General features: G+C 38.9%; 1 protein-coding gene across 1 annotated transcript in view; it reads left to right on the forward strand.

Annotated features, from left to right (window-relative positions):
• Positions 1–9,563: 9,563 nt before the first annotated feature.
• CREG2 (cellular repressor of E1A stimulated genes 2) overlaps positions 9,564–18,546 on the forward strand; it is a 70,195-nt gene continuing 61,212 nt past the window's right edge. The window contains exons 1-2 of the mRNA XM_001369891.4: positions 9,564–10,028; positions 14,076–14,245. Of these exons, the coding sequence (XP_001369928.2) occupies positions 9,576–10,028; positions 14,076–14,245 (623 nt within the window). The 5' untranslated portion in view covers positions 9,564–9,575. The remainder of the gene's footprint in view (positions 10,029–14,075; positions 14,246–18,546) is intronic.

Below are 18,546 nucleotides of genomic sequence, written 5' to 3' on the forward strand. Positions count from 1 at the left end.
TTCCTGTCGAGACCACCGTGCCAGTCGACACCACCGTTCCTGCCGAGACCACTGTTCCTGCCGAGACCACTGTTCCTGTCGAGACCACCGTGCCAATCGACACCACTGTTCCTGCCGAGACCACTGTTCCTGCCAATACCACTGCTCCTGTCGAACCCACAGCCACCCGAACCTTCAGACCACGGAGGGACACGAACCCCCACAGGATGGCCACTTGGACCTTAACGTGCTTATATGTCTCTTACCGGCCAGCCGGGTGGACCACCACCCACGCCAAGTGGATCACCCTTGCCAGCACCACCACACCACTGGCCCCGACCCTTACAATCGAGGTATGCAGACTATTCCCCTATGGAATCAGTGGACCCAAGGGCCCCCCATGTAACCAGTGGGGCACCGGCGGATCATATTACGCATGCCCCAGTTCCAACCCGGAGAAGTCCTACTGCAACTCCCCGGGTCAATTTTACTGTCGTCACTGGGGCTGCGAGACTGCAGTAACGGGCAATCCCTCCTGGGCCCCTCCAGAACAGGACCCCTTTATCAGACTTGCCTGCCACCCCTCACCCCACCAGTGCACCCACCTCAACTTTACGGTCCTCCAACCGACGTCCGGGACCTGGTTGCACGGACGAACTTGGGGCCTCAGGAAATATATTAAAGGGAGAAGAAACATCGGGACCACCTTCAGGATTACGAAAAGGCCGGACCCCGCCTTGCACAGCGCAGGACCACTGCAGAATCTGCACCAGCAACCAGAGCCCAAGACTAAGCTTAGGATAACACCCACCCCCCCGGACCCAACCACGCCCGCCCCGACCCGCGGGGTAGTCATATGGCATCAGTACGCCAACTCCTCTTGCGCGGGGACTGCTGTGGCCATCAGCAGGAACATTACGGGGCATTACATCCAGCCCTACACAGGAGACCCATTGGACTCAAGCCAAAAGCTCCCCAAGATATTGACCCTTACCCCCACCCCCCCACTAACCCTCACCCCCCCCCCCCGAGGTCCACCGCCACGGATATCGGCTCCCTACCCCCCTTGCTCCTTGCGGCAATCCCTTTCCTTGCCCTAACCAAGACCAGATTCCCGATCATCCTGATTCTCCCCCTATCCCTCGCCCACGCAGCTGGGAATTCGAACCCCAGGCTGGACCCGTACCTCGATTTACTCGACGGCACCTTCCTAGCCCTGAACAACACCCGGCCAAATCTCACCTCCTCCTGCTGGCTGTGCCTCACCCCGTCCTCGTACCTCTCGGGGTATGGCCATAACCTAGCCCCTTCCAACCTGTCCATACTCGACCCAGAAAGCTCCACTCTGGATTCTAATTGCAATTGGATGGACACCACCGTCGGGGTAACTGTTGAAATGGAAGGAAAAGGACTTTGTGTGGGCCAACCCAAACCCACCGACCAGAAGATCTACACCTCCCTCTGCGCCACCACCATGGCCTTGGGTTCCGTACCTGCCGACTCATATCTCCGCCCTCCCACTGGCACGCGATGGGTATGTTATTATTCCGGACTACAACGATGTGTCTCCGTCGCATACCTGAACATGGGCCAGGAGTTCTGCGTAGCCGCTGTTATTGTCCCTAGAGTCCTTTACCACTCAGAGGACGAGATCCCCGGGGCCCTGGAACATGCAACCCACCGCCAGAAAAGAGCAGTCGTAGGCCTGACTATAGCAGCTATCTTAGGGGTAACGGGAGCAGCCACAGGAATAGGGGCCCTCGTCTACCAGGAGGTTGGGTTGCAACCCGTCCTGACCTCAATAGACAGCGACATTAAACGCCTTGAGGACTCCATTAAGTTTCTAGAACAATCCCACAGCTCCCTAGCCGAGGTGGTGCTGCAGAATAGACGGGGACTGGACCTCCTCTTCCTTAAGGAAGGAGGCCTCTGTGCCGCATTGGGGGAAGAGTGCTGTTTTTATGCTAATCACTCTGGAGTTATCCGGAGCAACTTAGCCACCATCAGAAAGAACCTCGAAAAGAGGCAGAGAGATAGAGAGTCTAAATCGTGGGCTACACTGTCTCCCCATGGATGGTTCGATTTCTCCCCATGGCTAACCAGCCTCATTGTCACGATCGGGGGCGTCCTACTCGTCATCCTAATCCTACTCATTGGGGGTCCACCCCTGGTCACTCTGATACTCAACCTCCTTAAGAGACAGATACCACTACTCATAACACAGGCACTGCCCAAAGGCTCACAGGCCCAACCACCCCCAGCCATGGTAATCACCCAACAACCATGGGCCTCAGGGACCCCAGGCCACTGAAAAAAAAAAAAAAAGTGTGGAATGAAAGGGAACTGGGCCAACTAGGCCCACGAGCCCAACATAGATAAACACCCCTCCTAGGCCAACGAACCCAACATAGATAAGCACCCCCTCTAAACCCACACACCCTGAGTGATGGACACCTTGACCTCCCCACCCCACCAACATACCCAACATAGATAAGCACCCCCTGAGTGATGGACACCTTGACCTCCCCACCCCACATGATAACCACCTTGATCCCCCCACCTTGTGTGATAACCACATGGACCCCTGGTAAGCTCCATGGGTATATAAGCCTGCCTTAAATTTGCTTCGGGGAGGACCTGCCTTGGGCTCCTCCCCACGCGTGTGTAACTGTGTTACAATAAACCACCTCTCTGTGCTGATTGCAGCGTCTGTTCCGTTCCTTTGGCCCCTAAACGGACCCTAACACTTTCTAGTGTCAATTTTAGGATGGATTTGGGGAGGAATATTTAGATGACCCAAATCTCTATTTTCATGTTTCAAAAGATCACTGATTTAATTAGTATAGAGCATTCTTTCCCATAAACACATATCAAAACTAAAGCCTAACTAGATGAGATAGGCAAGATGAGGACTAGTACCTTCATTTGATCAAAAGGCATTTCCTGCTAGCCATCAGAATCCTTCTTTTTTTAAAATAGCCATCAAAAGTATCTGTGTAATATTTTGCATCCTCTCTGGGCCTCAATTTCCTAATCTTTAAAATAAATGATTAATACTTGATGACCTCTCATATCAAGTTTGGCTTAAAATCCTAAGATTCAGGTTGGGAAATGAAGGTGATGAAAAACAAAATATAAAATATCTATGATTTCTGTAAGTCCTGAGGGTGAATTTCCAAATTGAGTTTGGCTATCTACTTCTCAAGATTTTGTGGGGTCATGTTTCATACAAGGAGCTAAGCCTAGATAACCCCTAAACTCAATCCTAATGCCAAAATTCTAAGATGCAACATTTCCTTTCTTTTTGTTAATTTTCTTTCCTTTATTGTAATCACAACTCCTCCTAAAATTCTTCTTTTATTTTTCTCCTCCTCCTATTACCACCTGTAGAAAGGATAGCCTTGAAAAGAAGATGTGAAAGCAGAACCTGAGTTTGGAGGAGAAGAAGGGATGGAAGGAAGATGGGACTGATGCACTTCATCCTTGAATAATGGTAGTAGTACCCAGTGTTTGTAAACTGATTTTTATGTAAGACAGCTTAAGGCCTTTTTAACTCCAGCTGCAGGAGTACCCACTTCTTTTTCTTTGCTGATTATCCTGGAGCCCTGTTGTAGAACCTAAGAAGAAAGGTAAAGGCCAGGGGGAAAAAAAGAATATGTATACCCTAGACAATACTAAATGATCAGAGTGAAATGCAGAGCCCTGAAAAAAGAAACTGCCCAAAATTGGAAATCTGTTGAAAATTCTGTTTACCTCATCTCTTTCTTGAATTTAAAATGAACAAGTTCTGTGAAAACAACAAAATCCTCCTCCTCCCAAAAAAAAAAAAAGGGTTCAAGAGTAATAGATTTAGAATAAAATGGTTTGAAAACTAGATCTTCCAATTACAACCTGGGGGAATCTTCAGCAAGTCAGTTTCTTCACCTATTGTTGCTGTTTATTCATTTTCTTAGAGGGGGGGAGTTCCTTTTGTCTTATCTTATTTTAATTTCAGAAATAATTTGTTTGTTTTATTCAGCCCCTTCCTCCCCTGACCACAACATAAAAGGTATCATCAAGAAAAATATATAGATTATATCTTTTGTGTTTCCATTTCTCATTTCATTCTATGGAGGTGAGCATTCACAAATTCTTCTTCAAATATTGGATCTCTAGCTGGGTGTAATGTTCTCTTGGTTCTACTCATTTCACTTTTTATTATTTCATGTAGTTCTTTACAGTTTTTTTAAAAATTCAATTACTTAGTGTAATAGTATTCCATCACAATCACATATCACAATTCATTTAGTCATTCCTCAACTGATGGATATCTCCTCAATTTTCAGTTGATATCACAAAGAGAACAGCTATAAATATTTTGTAATATATGGTTTCTTTTCTTTTTTTCCAATTTCCTTGGCAAATAGATCCAACAATGGCATTGCTGGATCTAAAGATTTATACAATTTTATAGTTCTCTGGGCATAATTACAAATTGCTTTGATCAGTTCAAAATTCCACAAATAGTGTATTAATGTCCCCACTTTTCCACAGCTCCCACTTTCCCACATATCCTGCAACATATATCATTTTTCCCTTTTGTCATTTTAACCAATCAGATGGTTTTGAGATGAGACCTCAGAATTGTTTTCATTTGCATTTCCCTAATCAGGAGTAATTTAGAACATTTTTTTGTACCTATATATGGCTTTGATTTCTTCATCTGAAATCTGTTTATTCATATCTTCTACCCATTTAATAACTGTGGGATGGTCCTTATTCCCATAAATTTTACAGTTTTCTATATATTTTCAATATGAGACCTCTATCTGAGAGATTGTCTATGAAAGTTTTTTCCCCAATTTCCTGCTTTCTTCCTAATCTTAGCAGCATTTGTCTTATTTGTGCAAAACTTTTAAAATTTATTATACTCAAAATTTTCCATTTTTTATCTCACAATGATCTCCATCTCTTATTTACTCATAAATTCCTCTCATCTACAAATCTAATAGAAAATATTTTCCCTGTTCTGCTAATTTGCTTGTGATATCTCCTTTTATGTCTAGATCATGTATCCATTTTGATCTTATTTTAGTGAATGGTGTAAAATATTGGGCTATACCTAGATTTTGCCAAACTACTTTCCAGTTGTCCCAGAAATTTTTATCTAATAGTGATTTCTTACCTCAATATCCTCTTCTATATTTTTGTCAAATATAATGTTAGCATAATCTTTTACTACTATTTTTCCATGTCTGTTCTGTTCCATTAATCTACCTTTACATTTCTTAGCCATTAGTACCCAATGGTTTTGATAATTACTGCTTTATAATACAGTTTAAAATCTGGCCCTACTTAGATCTCCTTCCTTTATACTTTTTTTTTCATTAATCCTTTTATTACCCTTGATCTTTCATTCTTCCAAATGAATTTTGTTATTTTTCTAGCTCAATAAAAAATTATTTGGGTAATTTGATCAGGATGGCATTAAATAAATAAATTAGTTTGGGTAGAATTGTAATTTTGATTATGTTGGCTGAGCCCATCCATGAACAATTAATATTTCTCCAGTTGTTTAGATCAGATTTTATTTTTGTAAAAAGTGTTTTATACTTATGTTCATGTAGCTCCTGGGTTTATTTTGGCAGGTATATTCCCAAGTTTTTTATTCTATTGGTGTTTACTTTAATTGAAATATCACTTTCTATCTCTTTCTTTCAGGAATTGCTGATGATTTATGTGGATTTGTTTGATATTCTGCTACCTTAATAAAATTATTGATAGTTTCTATTAACTTTTCAGTTGAATCTCTAGGATTTTCCACAAATACCATCATGTCATCTACAAAAACAGTCTTATTTCCTCTCATTCCATTCTGATTCCTTCTACTCCTTTTTCTTTTCTTATTGCTATTGCTAAAAATTTCTAATACTATGAAAAATAATATTGGTGATAATGGGCATCCTTGTTTCACTCCTGATCTTATTGGGAAGGCTTCTAGCTAATCTCAATTCTAAATAATACTTGCCAATGATTTCAGGTAGACTCTTTTATCACTTTAAGGAAAATTCTAATTATATCTATGTTTTCCAATATTTTTAATAGGAATCAATATTTTATTTTATCTAAAGCTTTTTTTGACAACTATTGATATGATTTTTATTACTTTTGTTATTAATATGATGATTTATGTTGATAATTTTTCTTATGTTAAACTAATCCTGCATTCCTGATATAAGTCTTGTTTGGTCACAATGCATAATTTTGGGATTTTTGTTGTAGTCTCCTAGTTAGTATTTTATTTAGGATTTTTGATTCTAATAAAACTGATCTATAATTTTCTTTCTCTGCTTTTGCCCTTCCTGGCTTAAATATCAGTACCATGTTTGTTTCATAAGAGGAGTTTGGTAAAACTCCTTCTTTATCTGTTATTTCAAAGAATTTATTTAATATTGGAATTAGTTGATCTTTAAATGTTTGGTAGAATTCACTTGTAAATCCATCTGATGCTGATTGTTTTTAGGAAGTTCATTGATGACCTGTTCAATTTCTTTTTCTTGGATAGGTTTACTTAAATACATTATTTTCTTCTCTCATAGTCTAGGCCATTTATATTTTTGTAAGTATTCTTCCATTTCACTTATATCATTAAGTTTGTTGGCATATAATTGAGGAAAATAACTCCTAATAATTGCTTTAATTTCATCTTCATTGGTGACATTCACTCTTCATATTTAATGTTAGTAATTTGGTTTTCTTTTCTCTCTTTTTTAATCATATTGACCAATGGTTTATTGAGTGTTGATTTCTTTTTTGTAAACCAATTCATAGATTGATTTATTACTTCAATGGTTTTCTTATATTCTATTTTATTCATTTCACCATTAATTTTTAGAAGTTCTAGTTTAGTGTTTGAGGGTTTTTTACATAGATATTAAATTTTTATTTTTAAATTTTTTCTATGATTCCATGATTCATTTTTTTCTCCTTCCCCTCATCCCTGCCCCCTTCTGGAGTTGACAAGCAATTCCACTAGGTTATACATATATATTATCACTCGAACCCATTTCTGTATTCATTTTAGTAAAAGAGTAATCCTTTAAAACCAAAACCCCAAATCACATACCCATATAAACAAGTGATAAATCATGCGTTTTCTTCTGGATTTCTACTCCCATAGTTCTTTCTCTAGATTTGGATAGCATTCTTTCTCAGAAGTCCCACAGAATTGCCTTGCATTATTGCATTGCTATTAGTAGCAAAATCAATTACCTTTGATTTTCATACAATGTTACAGTTTCTGTGTATAATGATCTTCTGGTTCTGTTTGTTTCACTCCTCATCAAATCATGTAGGCCTTTCCAGTTCTCATAGAAATCACATTCCTTATTACATGATTGTATTCCATTACCATCATATACCATGATTTGTTCAGTCATTCCTTGGCTGGGTATTTTTACTTTGTTCCTTTACTAGTTTTGTAAACTGCATTCCCAATACATTTATCTGTTCTTTCTCTATTTTATTAATATATGTATTTAGAGATATCCATTTTTCTCTACTGTTTTTGCTATATCCCACAAGTTTTGATATGATGTCTCATTGTTATTATTCTCTTTAATGAAATTATTTGTTGTTTCTCTAACTTGTTCTTTAATATAAGCATTATTAAAAATTAAGTTATTTAAATCTCCAATTAATGTTCATTTTGGACTTTGTTGGTCCTTTATTATATACAATGTTATTGCATTATGGTCTGAAAAGGATGCATTTAACATTTCTGCTTTTCCAAATTTAAACTATAATGTATTTGTTCTCTAATATGTGATCAATTTTTGTAAAAGTATCATGTACTGCTGAGAAGGTATTATTCCTTTCTCTTTCTGTTCACTGATCTCCAAAGACCTACTATATTTAGTTTATCTTTTTATTAATCTCCTTGGTGTTTTTCTTATTTACTTTTTGGTTGTTCTTTATTTTGAAATATTAATGACATCACAGGGTGATGACTTGCTAGTGAGTTGGATTTAAGTGAGGTAGAGTTGCACAAAGTCATCAACCTCACTCTCTCTTCCAGAGTCATCCATGTCCAGTGGTGAAACAAAAGTCAGAATTATGACCAATGAATGCCCCAGAATGTAGTGGATGGACTTGGCATCTTCAATGTCTGACCAAGCTCTAAGCTCTCCACAATACCTGCTTCATCTATCTTTATGGCCACTGGAACAAATTGTTCTCATACACCCATTTTACTGGGGAAGTCTTTACATACTTTTAGTAAACATCTAAGTCACTGATGGATTATTGGTTATCCTCAACCTGGTTTAGCCCAAGGTGATGTTTGCCAGATTATGACCCCTGTGCATTCTAGAGCTTCTTGTAGACACCAAGGGTGAATTAGCAGTCCTGAAAAGAGCTCAGTAATCCCTCACACCAGCGGTGTTCATCCTCCCTGCACCCCTTATGCCCCTCTTCACCTATAATAAGTTAGATAAACTAACTTTCAATACTCCTCAAGCATTAGTAGACCTATGAGCATAATCCCAATATCAAAAACATATACCTGGCAAGACCTGTTCTTACATTCCTGAAATATAAAAGATTAATCAAATGGGAACACTCAACTATGAATCTCTTCTCAACTCTATCACAAACTAGTTATGTCAACTTGGGCAAGTGGCTTAACTCCTCTCTGTTTAATTTTACCTCATGAGTAAAATGGAAGGGTTGGATTTGCAAATCTCTAAAACTGTGATAATCTGTGATTCAGGTAAGGAGAGTATTTAAAAAAAACATAATTTTTAAGTGCTGGGCTTAAAAATAATAATAATCTAGGAATGAATTTGGGATCAGGTAGGATAGGAAACCATAATAAAGCTACAACACTAGACTAGCATGTGGTTTAATAATATTGAGAGTTGGAAAAGAAATCATCTAGGCCAAATTCCTCTTCTTTATAGCTGAGAAAACTTAGACCTGATTCTTGGAAACATTACAGAAGAGATGGATGTTTCCATTAAAAAAAACCCTCTAATATTCAAATTAAACATAAAATTCCAATATTCCATAACTCATTCCTTTCTTTCTTTTGCTTTGCCTTTTTCACTCTCTTCCCATTATGACCACCAAGGACTGCTTAGAAGGGAAAAGAAAGCACAAAATCTCAGTCTGAAAGGGGCATAGGAGGGACAGGTTTCCTCTGATTCCAAATTCAGGGTGCTTTTCACACTCTCAGTGTAAGAAATTAGTCAAAAAACTTGTGAGACAGGAATAAATTGTTATACAATGTCCCTCTTACAATATGGATCAAATGGGATATCCCTTCATCTTCAGTCTCTTAGACCATGGGACTCTTATCACTAGAATATTAGTTTGCTCTTTGTGAGACTGAGGTATGGGTTTACAGATTTTTTAACCAACTTCCCTTTGGATCGCTGGTGTTCACCCAGCCAGGTCCCTGGCCAGAAAGCCCCACAAGCTGTTGCTTTAAGCCGAGAAAGCAAGCCAATTTGTCTTCCCATTGCCTCCTTTCTGCCACAGGAGGGTGCTGTGATCATTCCAGAGGCTTGGGCTCAGTAAGACTGCGTGGGTCACAGAACAGGGTGGTTGTTACAAAAATGTCTGTGTTCTGCTGTCACAGGCTGCTGGGGACAAGGATTGCATTCATCTCCTGGCTCACTTGGCTGCTTTGGTGCAGCACGATGCTATCTCCAGCCTGCGGATATGTTATTGTGAGCTCTGTCTCTTGGTCAGTTACCAACGAGGTAGAGGAGGAGCTGGACAGCTCCTCCAACGAGGAGACTCTGCCTTCCCTCCTTGAAGACACCACTAGCATCTGGAAACAGAGCTACCCCGCCTCTGTTTACAAAGAAGATAGCAACCTGAGGTCCAGACCAGGGATTGGAAGGTCCAAGCAGATCTCCTCTCCTTCTAGGATGTTTTCCTATAGAAGGGAAAGTGTCAAAGGGACAGGCAGCCTTCCTCCTCCTGAGCAGTTCATCCAGACTGCCCGATTCCTGGCTCACACTAACAGCTGGGGCTTTCTGGCTACTCTATCTACCCAGGAAAAGGTAAGTGCCAAGAATTGAATATTCTCCCTCTTTTAAAGATAGATGGGTAGATAGATAGATAGATAGATAGATAGATAGATAGATTAGATAGATAGAAACAGATAGATATAAGCCTTTATCCACCACGAGGGAGGGTCTGCAGATGTATTGATCGCAACTGGCTGCTCTGTGAGAAGTGCTACACAACAGCTCTCTCCCTGCCTTGGAAATCATGCAGCATGTAGATTTAAAAAATGATCTGTTGGCATTAACCAATATATTTTAATACTATTTTGAAAAGACCCAACCTTAGGATTCAATTTGAGAAATGTGAGCTGTCCTGTAAAAGACACAGTAGGAGCAATGGAGTAAGATTGTTTCCATTCTCCTGGCAAAGTAAAGGACTGAGGTCACTGCCAGGCTTCAGCCAGGTATCTTAGAACTGAGGATCTGAGTTTGAATGAGCATCCAGAGAAGGGATAGGAAAGAAGAGCAATCCAACCAGAGGTCCTGTAGAGAAAGATTATATAGGCAGAGAGAACCAGCATCTAGCCTTTTACCCCAGTTGCTTACTAAAACAAAAAATCTTTCATTGCTCAGATCATAAGGGAGCAAAATAAGAAATGACCAGAGACTTACTTGGTTTCTAAAATTACTTTCAAATTAATCATTTTCACTCCTGATTTCATGGGTTTTCTTTCTTAAAAGATAGTACTGAAGTTCACAAATGTGATGATAGATCTCTTATTAACAGCAGCAGATTCCCCATTCCCACCCCAAAATCAAATAGAACTAAATATGAATCAAATGTCAGAAAATCTTCTCCTTTGGAATTATAAATAATACAATGACTTGAAAGACAAGTGGTAATTCCATCTGTGGGTTCAAATGGCATGAATAAATAATGAGAATTTAATTCTCACAATATGGCTTCCAGAAAGCTTTGAGGGAATTAAAATCTTGGTGGTGTTCTATACATTGTCACACAATTCCTATTTCATTTAAATAATATTATTCCAAACAAATTATGTAGAACTTGTTAACAAAACATAAATAATTATAATAATGAGTTTCATTTACATAGTGCTTTAATGTTTGAAAGCACTTTACAAATGTTATCTCATTTTATCTTCATGACAACTTTTAAAAGTAGTTGCTATTACTATCTCCATTTTCCAGATGAGGAACCAAAGTAGACAGAGAGAGGTTCAATGACTTATTGAATAGCTAGTAAATTTCCAAGGTTGGATTTGAACTCCTATCTTCCTGATTCCAGGTCCAGTGCTATGTGCTGGGCACAAGATGAGACGGTAAGATGATTAACTGTGTTAATCTGGGCAAGTTACAATGCCTCCCTTAGCCTCAGTTTTCTCATAGTAAAATGAAGGAGTTGGATTCTATGATCTCTAAATCATAACTAAATGACAAATCATCAGTAGATCTTAATTATATCAACCTTTGAAAATACCATATTTAGTGTGAATTTCAATGGCCTATAGCTAAATACCTGATATAGTTAATTACTCTTTATTGCTGCCATATGTATACCTTACGTAAATTGAAATCTATACTTCACATTAGGTAAAGATCTCAACCTTTATGTGTGAGTAAAAATGTAGAAAGGGGTCAGTTAGGTTGCTGAGTGGATTGAGAGCCAAGCCCAGAGACAGGAGGTCCTGGATTCAATTCTGTCCTCAGACACTTTCTAGCTCTGTGACTGAGCAAATCACTCAACTCCCACTGCTTAGCCTTATCACTCTTCTGCCTTGGAACCAGTACTTATTATTGATTCTAAGCATCAAGGTGTTACCAAGGTATTCCACCAAATCAACAATCATGGTGGTCATTTTACTATATATGATGCTATAAATCCAGTAAGCCATAATGGCTGCCAGCACAACTACCCCCACAGAGCACTTGTTTGAACATCTTGCTATGTGTTTTTAGGATTGTAAAGTTCAGTCAGACTGGGGTGCCAAACTGTAATAGATAATATTGGAGGGGGTATATTTCATGGATACTAGATAACTAATAGATTAGGTAGTTATCTTCTTTTGCCTACCCTCCTCTCCCTATAACTGCCTTCCTCCGTCTTCCTCCCTTGTCTCACCCAACCTCCCTCTTTAGCCTTTCTCTTCTTTATTCAGAGGAGTATTTCCTCTGAAACATCATAGCTCACCCTGAGTGACTTAGAAGGAAGCTGAAAAAGAAAGGGGGAGGGAAGCTGACAGTTAAAAATCATATTCTACCATAAAAATGAGAATCAGAAAGTCTATAATCATATCTTCAAGGCAGAAGATTTTCTAACAAGTTTTCTTACAAAGTTAAAACAATTCCTCATTGTAAGTACACATGTAGGCTTTGCTATCAGGAGAATCTTATTTCAGAATTTGCCTTTGATATATAATGACTATGTGATTCTGGACAAGACACATTGTTTCAATGTTTCAGGCAATTTCTAAGACTATAAGTTGTGAAGGAGGGGCCAGACTGACCTGATAGGGGTGGTTCCTTAATAGGAACTCTCTAAATCAATTAAATAACTCAATTTCTATTCCTCTCCCTACTCTACACTTAACCTAACAACTCAATACCTAACCAACCAAGACCAACCCTATGTGACAAATAGAGAAAATGATGCATCCTTTAATGACCAGATCCATAGATCTGATAGAGTACCATGCTTTCTAATAACATTTTGCTGGTTCTATTACTTCATTATTTGAGTAATTATTTAGAAGCTGCTCACTAGAATTTGATGGTGATGAAATATGATTGTGCTGAAAGGAATGATGAACAGGATAACTTAGAAAAGGCCATCATGGACTGATGCAGAGTGAAATAAGCAAAACCAGTAAAACATTGTACACAGTAACAGTAATATTGTGGAATTATCAACTGTGATAGACTTAGCTACTCTCAGCAACACAATGATCCAGGGCAATTCTGAGGCACTTATGACAAAGAATGCTATCGAACTCCAGAAAAAAGAATTGTTGGAGTTGGAATGGAGATGAAATAATAGGATTTCTCACTTGTTTATTTGGGTATGTGTTTGGGGGTTTTGGTTTTATAAGATTATTCACTTACAAAATTAAACAATATAGAAATATTTGGCATGATAATACATATATAACCCAGATTGAATTGCTTGCCAGCTCTAGGAGGGGGGAGGGAAGGAAAGAGGGAGACAATCTGGATCACATAACTTCAGAAAATGTATGTGGGAATTTATTACATATAATTGGTAAAAAATTAAATTAAATTAAAAAGAAATTGCTTGCTGGTGAATGATCAGGAACAAAATTTGCATAGCATACTCCCATAAGTTATAGCAAACTGAAACAATTTTTCTCTAAGCCTTGGCTAATGTGATAACAAGACAATGAATAAATGAACAAAGAGTAGTGCCTTAAGGGGGAAAGTGGTAAAACAAAACAAAACAAAACAAAAAACAACTCCTGGGATCCAAAGACTGGATAAGATGATGAATGCAGAAATTAGTCTTCTGTAAGAACTTAGAATTAGGACAACATTTTAAGCCCATTGCTAAAATTTTCACCCTGTTATAAGTATGAGGAAATAGTGGAGTCAAAAATCACCTTGTCTTGATTAATCCATTAGCACAAGAGTCACAAAGGCAGCTTTGTACAATGGATAGAATGTTGAGCTTGGAATCCAAAATACTCATCGACAAGAGTTCAAAAAGAGCCTCAGATACTTACTATTTGTGGAGCTCTGGGCCCAGCCCTTAACCCTATTTACCTCAGTTTCTCATCTGAAAAATGAGTTGGAGAAGGAAATAGCAAGGCACTCTTTGTATCTTTGCTAAGAAACTCCAAAATGGTTCCATAGAGTCAGAAATGACTAAAAATGACTGAACCGCAACATCTCTCCCCCTAAATATCAATAAGATAATATATGTAAAACATTCTATAAACTTTACATCACTATATAAATGTTATTATCATCATTATTATTCAGAATCCCTACTAGAACATCTCCTAATGGGCAATAAAGGCTCATACCATAGCACACCACTAAATTTTTTTCTTTTATATTTGTCAGATCAAGGGTATGCCCTTTGGGAACTGCTTACCCATCAGTGATGGACCTTTCAACAACAGCACTGGGATTCCCTTCTTCTATGTGACTCCAAAGGACAACATTGTTGCTGACTTGATGAAAAATCCAGTTGCCTCCCTGACTCTGCCAGAAGCAGCAGGAGATTTCTGCAGGTAGTGTGAATTGTCTGGTGTCACTAGTAGAGGTTCTGATCTGCTGACAGTTTAGTGCCACTGAGACACAACACAATTATTTCTCAGCTACAAAATGATATCTCTACCTCCTCTAAGAAGATATGGGTGTGGTGTCCAGATTTACTGAGAAAGATGCATAATCTTGGTACCTAACAAAGAGATGATTCATTGATGGAGAACAGAAAGGAATTCATGGTCCAATCTCTGTCTCTGTCTCTCACTCACTCATTCATACACACACACATCCCAATTTTACAAATGAGGACATTGATTCCCATCAAGGTTAAGTGACTTAAATAAACTCAGAGATAGTAAACACTGGATAGTAAGGATTTCAGTGTAGATCCATTGAAACCAAAAAAGCAACATACTTTCTATTTTATCCTACTTCATTTAGTCCTGCTATATAAACAATGAATACTTTAGAAAACCTGAAAGTTCTTGCCTTAGTTAGCCTGCTTATTAGATAGATGAGTTAAATGAGAACCAGAGAGAATTTCTAAGTAATTTACTCTAGGTCACTCGGGTAGTAAACAGAAGAGCTGAAATTCAAACCTATATTCCCCATTCCAAACCCAAAGCTCTTCCTGATAATTAATTTGGTATTGAGCTATCCCTTTGAAACAAAAGACTTTCCTTTTTTTCCCCTTCAAACCCTTACCTTCTGTCTTGGAAGTGATTCTAAATGGGGGGCAGCTAGGTGGTTCAGTGAATTGAGAGCCAGGTCTAGAGACAGGAGGTTCTTGGTTCAAACCTGGCCTCAGACACTTCCTAGCTATGTGACCCTGGGCAAGTCATATAACTCTGTTTGTTTTGTCCTTGCCCTCCTGTCTTAGAGTTGTTACTAAGACAGAAAGTAGGGTTATTTTTGTTGTTGTTTGGTCTTATTTTAAAGAAATTTACCCTCAATGATGAGAGGTCAAGAGAGATTTACCTATTGAAGACTTCTCTTGGTGGAATGAGCAAATGAGAACAATTTGTTTCAGTGGCCATGAGGCTCTGTGGAGCACTTGGTCAGACACTGAAGATGCCAAAGTCATCTACTACATTCCAGACCATTGCCAGTCATCCAGACTTGCCACTAGACTTTAATGAGTTTGGAAGGGACAGTGAGGCTGGTGACTTTGCACCACTTTGCCTCACTTAAATCCAATTCATGTACATGTCAAGATGTGATGCCACTGATTTTCTAAGGAAACCAAGGACAACAATAACAATAACTGACACTGTAGGCTCTGGGAGACCATTCCAAATTGAGATAGACCCTGCCTTCAAAGAGCTTATATTCTACAAACGGGAAGCAAATACTCAGAGAAGTAAACACAATATTTAGCAGTAATTCAAGGAGTGGGCACATTTACTGCAAAATGGTTTCAGCAGTTTGTTTTTTTTTTCCTGTACTTTATTCTTTGGAAGGTTTTTTCATGCTCTTGAGGGAGCATGGCAGAGTAGAAAGAGAGCTGGACTTGAAGCCAAGAAAAATCAGATTCATAATCTTTCTTCTGACACTAATTAGTTGTGTGACTATAAGAAGGACATTTAAACTCTCTAAACCTCAGTTTACATATTAGGGATTTACAATCAGTGGCCTCTAGGGTCTCATCCATATCTATGATCCTATGGAACCTGAAATTCCATAGTTAATAAATAAATACATATATAATAAGTATGGCCATGGCAAGAAATCTACAAAATGGGAGCAGTGGCTAGGTGGCTCAGTGGGGAGAGAGCCAGGTCTAGAGGTGGGAGATCCCAGAATAAAATGTGAACTCAGGCTCTTCCTAGTTGTGTGACCCTGGCTCTGTTACTTAACCCCAATGGCTTAACCCTTACTTCTCTTCTGCCTTGGAACCCATGCTATATCAATTCTGAGAGAAGGTAATGGCTTAAAAAAAAGAAATCTACAAAATGCATACAAATCAAATTATTCATACATTGATAACTGTTATTTGTGTGGTCAAGGCAGTTCTCCTTTGAATGATTTGCAGTTTCAGTATGGACACTCCTTCCATCAATATTGATCTTAACTCTTCCATACCTACTCAAAAGAGCATTAAACTGAAATTCTTACCTGAATGAGATTATGTCCATAATAATAGTTCATGTGTCTGTTATTTTTTCACAGTTTACAAAGTCTTTCCCTTGTATCAACCCTATAATATCAATTGTACAATTTTATTATTCCCATTTATAGAAAAGGAAACAGCTTTAGAAAAATTAAGTGACTTGTCTAAGGTTAAGCAGCAAATGTCAGATTCTCATCTTCTGGCTCCCACACTACAAGAGCTGCCTCTTCAAAACCCTTTTAATCAGCTTTGATATGATGGCTTGGAATATTGACAAACTTGGATAATAACATGCTTGGCTAGATAATGCCAGACATCTCATCTAATCTATTTCCCATTATGAATGGAGTGAAGCCAAAGAATGCAACAAGTATTGTTTATGTAATTTCCTCCCTCTTTTGGCCAGTCTTGCTTTTTGATGCGAGGCACATTCCCAAGGTCCATTTCTGAAATTCTTGAGGACTCTCCCATCTCGGTGCACTATGGACCTTTACCTACCTTGGGTAGGACCTTGCCCTACCAGGAACCTTCCATGGTCTGGGTTCTCCTGAGTTATGAATCTTGGAAGCCTACACTCTAGAAGATCAATAACATAAAATGATTTCAGGATTACGATAGATTATGAAGTGGGCAATCAGCCTAAAAACCAGAGTTCCCTATCAGCTTGTACAAGATAAAAATTGTCATTTGAAGGCATGAACCAAGAGTTGTGACTGTCACTTTCTACTATTCCTCAAAATCTACATTTGAAAGATTTGACAAGGAGACAGCTAGGTATTTCAATGAACTGAAAGCCAGCCTTAGAGATGGGAGGTCCTGGTTTCAAATCTGACCTCTGACACTTCCTAGCTATGTGATCCTGGGTAAGTCACTTAACACCCACTGATTAGCCTTTACCACTTTTCTGCCTTGGAAGCAATATCCAGTATTGATTATAAGATGGAAGGTGAGGGTTTAAAAAAAAAGATTTGGGTAGGTAAATATTGAGATCTTTACCTAATGTGAAGTATGGATTTCAATTTACGTAAGGTATACATATGGCAGCAATAAAGAGTAATTAACTATATCAGGTATTTAGCCATAGGCCATTGAAATTCACACTAAATATGGTATTTTCAAAGATTGATATAATTAAGATCTACTGATGATTTGTCATTTCTTAGTGCTAATAAAGAAACAGGATATGGGGCCACAATCACCAGATTGACTGGAGTCAATCAATCAATCAATAAACATTTGATGAACACGTTCTAAATCCTGGCTATGAGGCTAACCACATCCTAGAGATACAAGAGATATCATCTCAGTTAGCTGAACATTCACTGTGATGATGCCGATTGCCACCCCTTTGTGTCTGACTTTCCTATGCAGCCATATCCGTCCATAGATTCCTCTTGGTGAGGGGTGGAGGTCCCACTTCTCTTCTTATCACACATTTCCTAGATGAAATCCTTTACTGCTGTTCTTTAAAGTTGCTCACATCCACCAGGAGCCTCTCCTTCTTCTCACTGATATTCATTTTTAATTCTTCAGAGACTGTCCCATGGCTTACTGCCACCCCAACAGCAGCAGAATGCTGGTATTTTATTGATGAGCATTTGTTGTGGTCTTGAACAAATTGATTCACTTCCTCAGCCCAGGTTTCATCATCTAGAATGGAAGACTTGGAAAGGTCCATCCCCAAGACCCCTTCCAGGTCTCATGATTCGGTGATCACAAGGGGCTTGCCGAGTACAAAAAAAAGTGCCACATTATACAATAACAACTTCCACCTATATAGTGATTTTTATGGGATGAGGCAGACCTGTGATTTCACTGATACAGCAACTTCCAAAGAGGAAACCTCTAATATCAATGCACAGGAACACCTGACCTATACTTATGTTGCTGCTATTGAGTCATTTTTAGTCATGTCCATCATTTGAGGATTTTTTGGCAACCGTACTGGAATGGTTTGCAATTTCCTTCTCCAGTATGTCCCCATTTTATAGTTGAGGAACTGAGGCAAATAGAAGTTAAGTGACTCGCTCGGGGTCACACAGCTAGTAAGTGTTTAAGGCCATGTTTGAATCCAGATCTTCCTGATTTCCTGCCCAGTGCTTTAACCACAATGCCATCTAGCTGCTTCTCTATACAGTGATTTCTCACCTATTTGGAGTTATACTCCAGAGACAAACACTCCCCCACACAGACACACAATAGGTGAAAATCTGC

The sequence above is a fragment of the Monodelphis domestica genome, chromosome 8 (genome assembly GCF_027887165.1).
Source record: "Monodelphis domestica isolate mMonDom1 chromosome 8, mMonDom1.pri, whole genome shotgun sequence".
NCBI lineage: Eukaryota > Metazoa > Chordata > Mammalia > Didelphimorphia > Didelphidae > Monodelphis > Monodelphis domestica.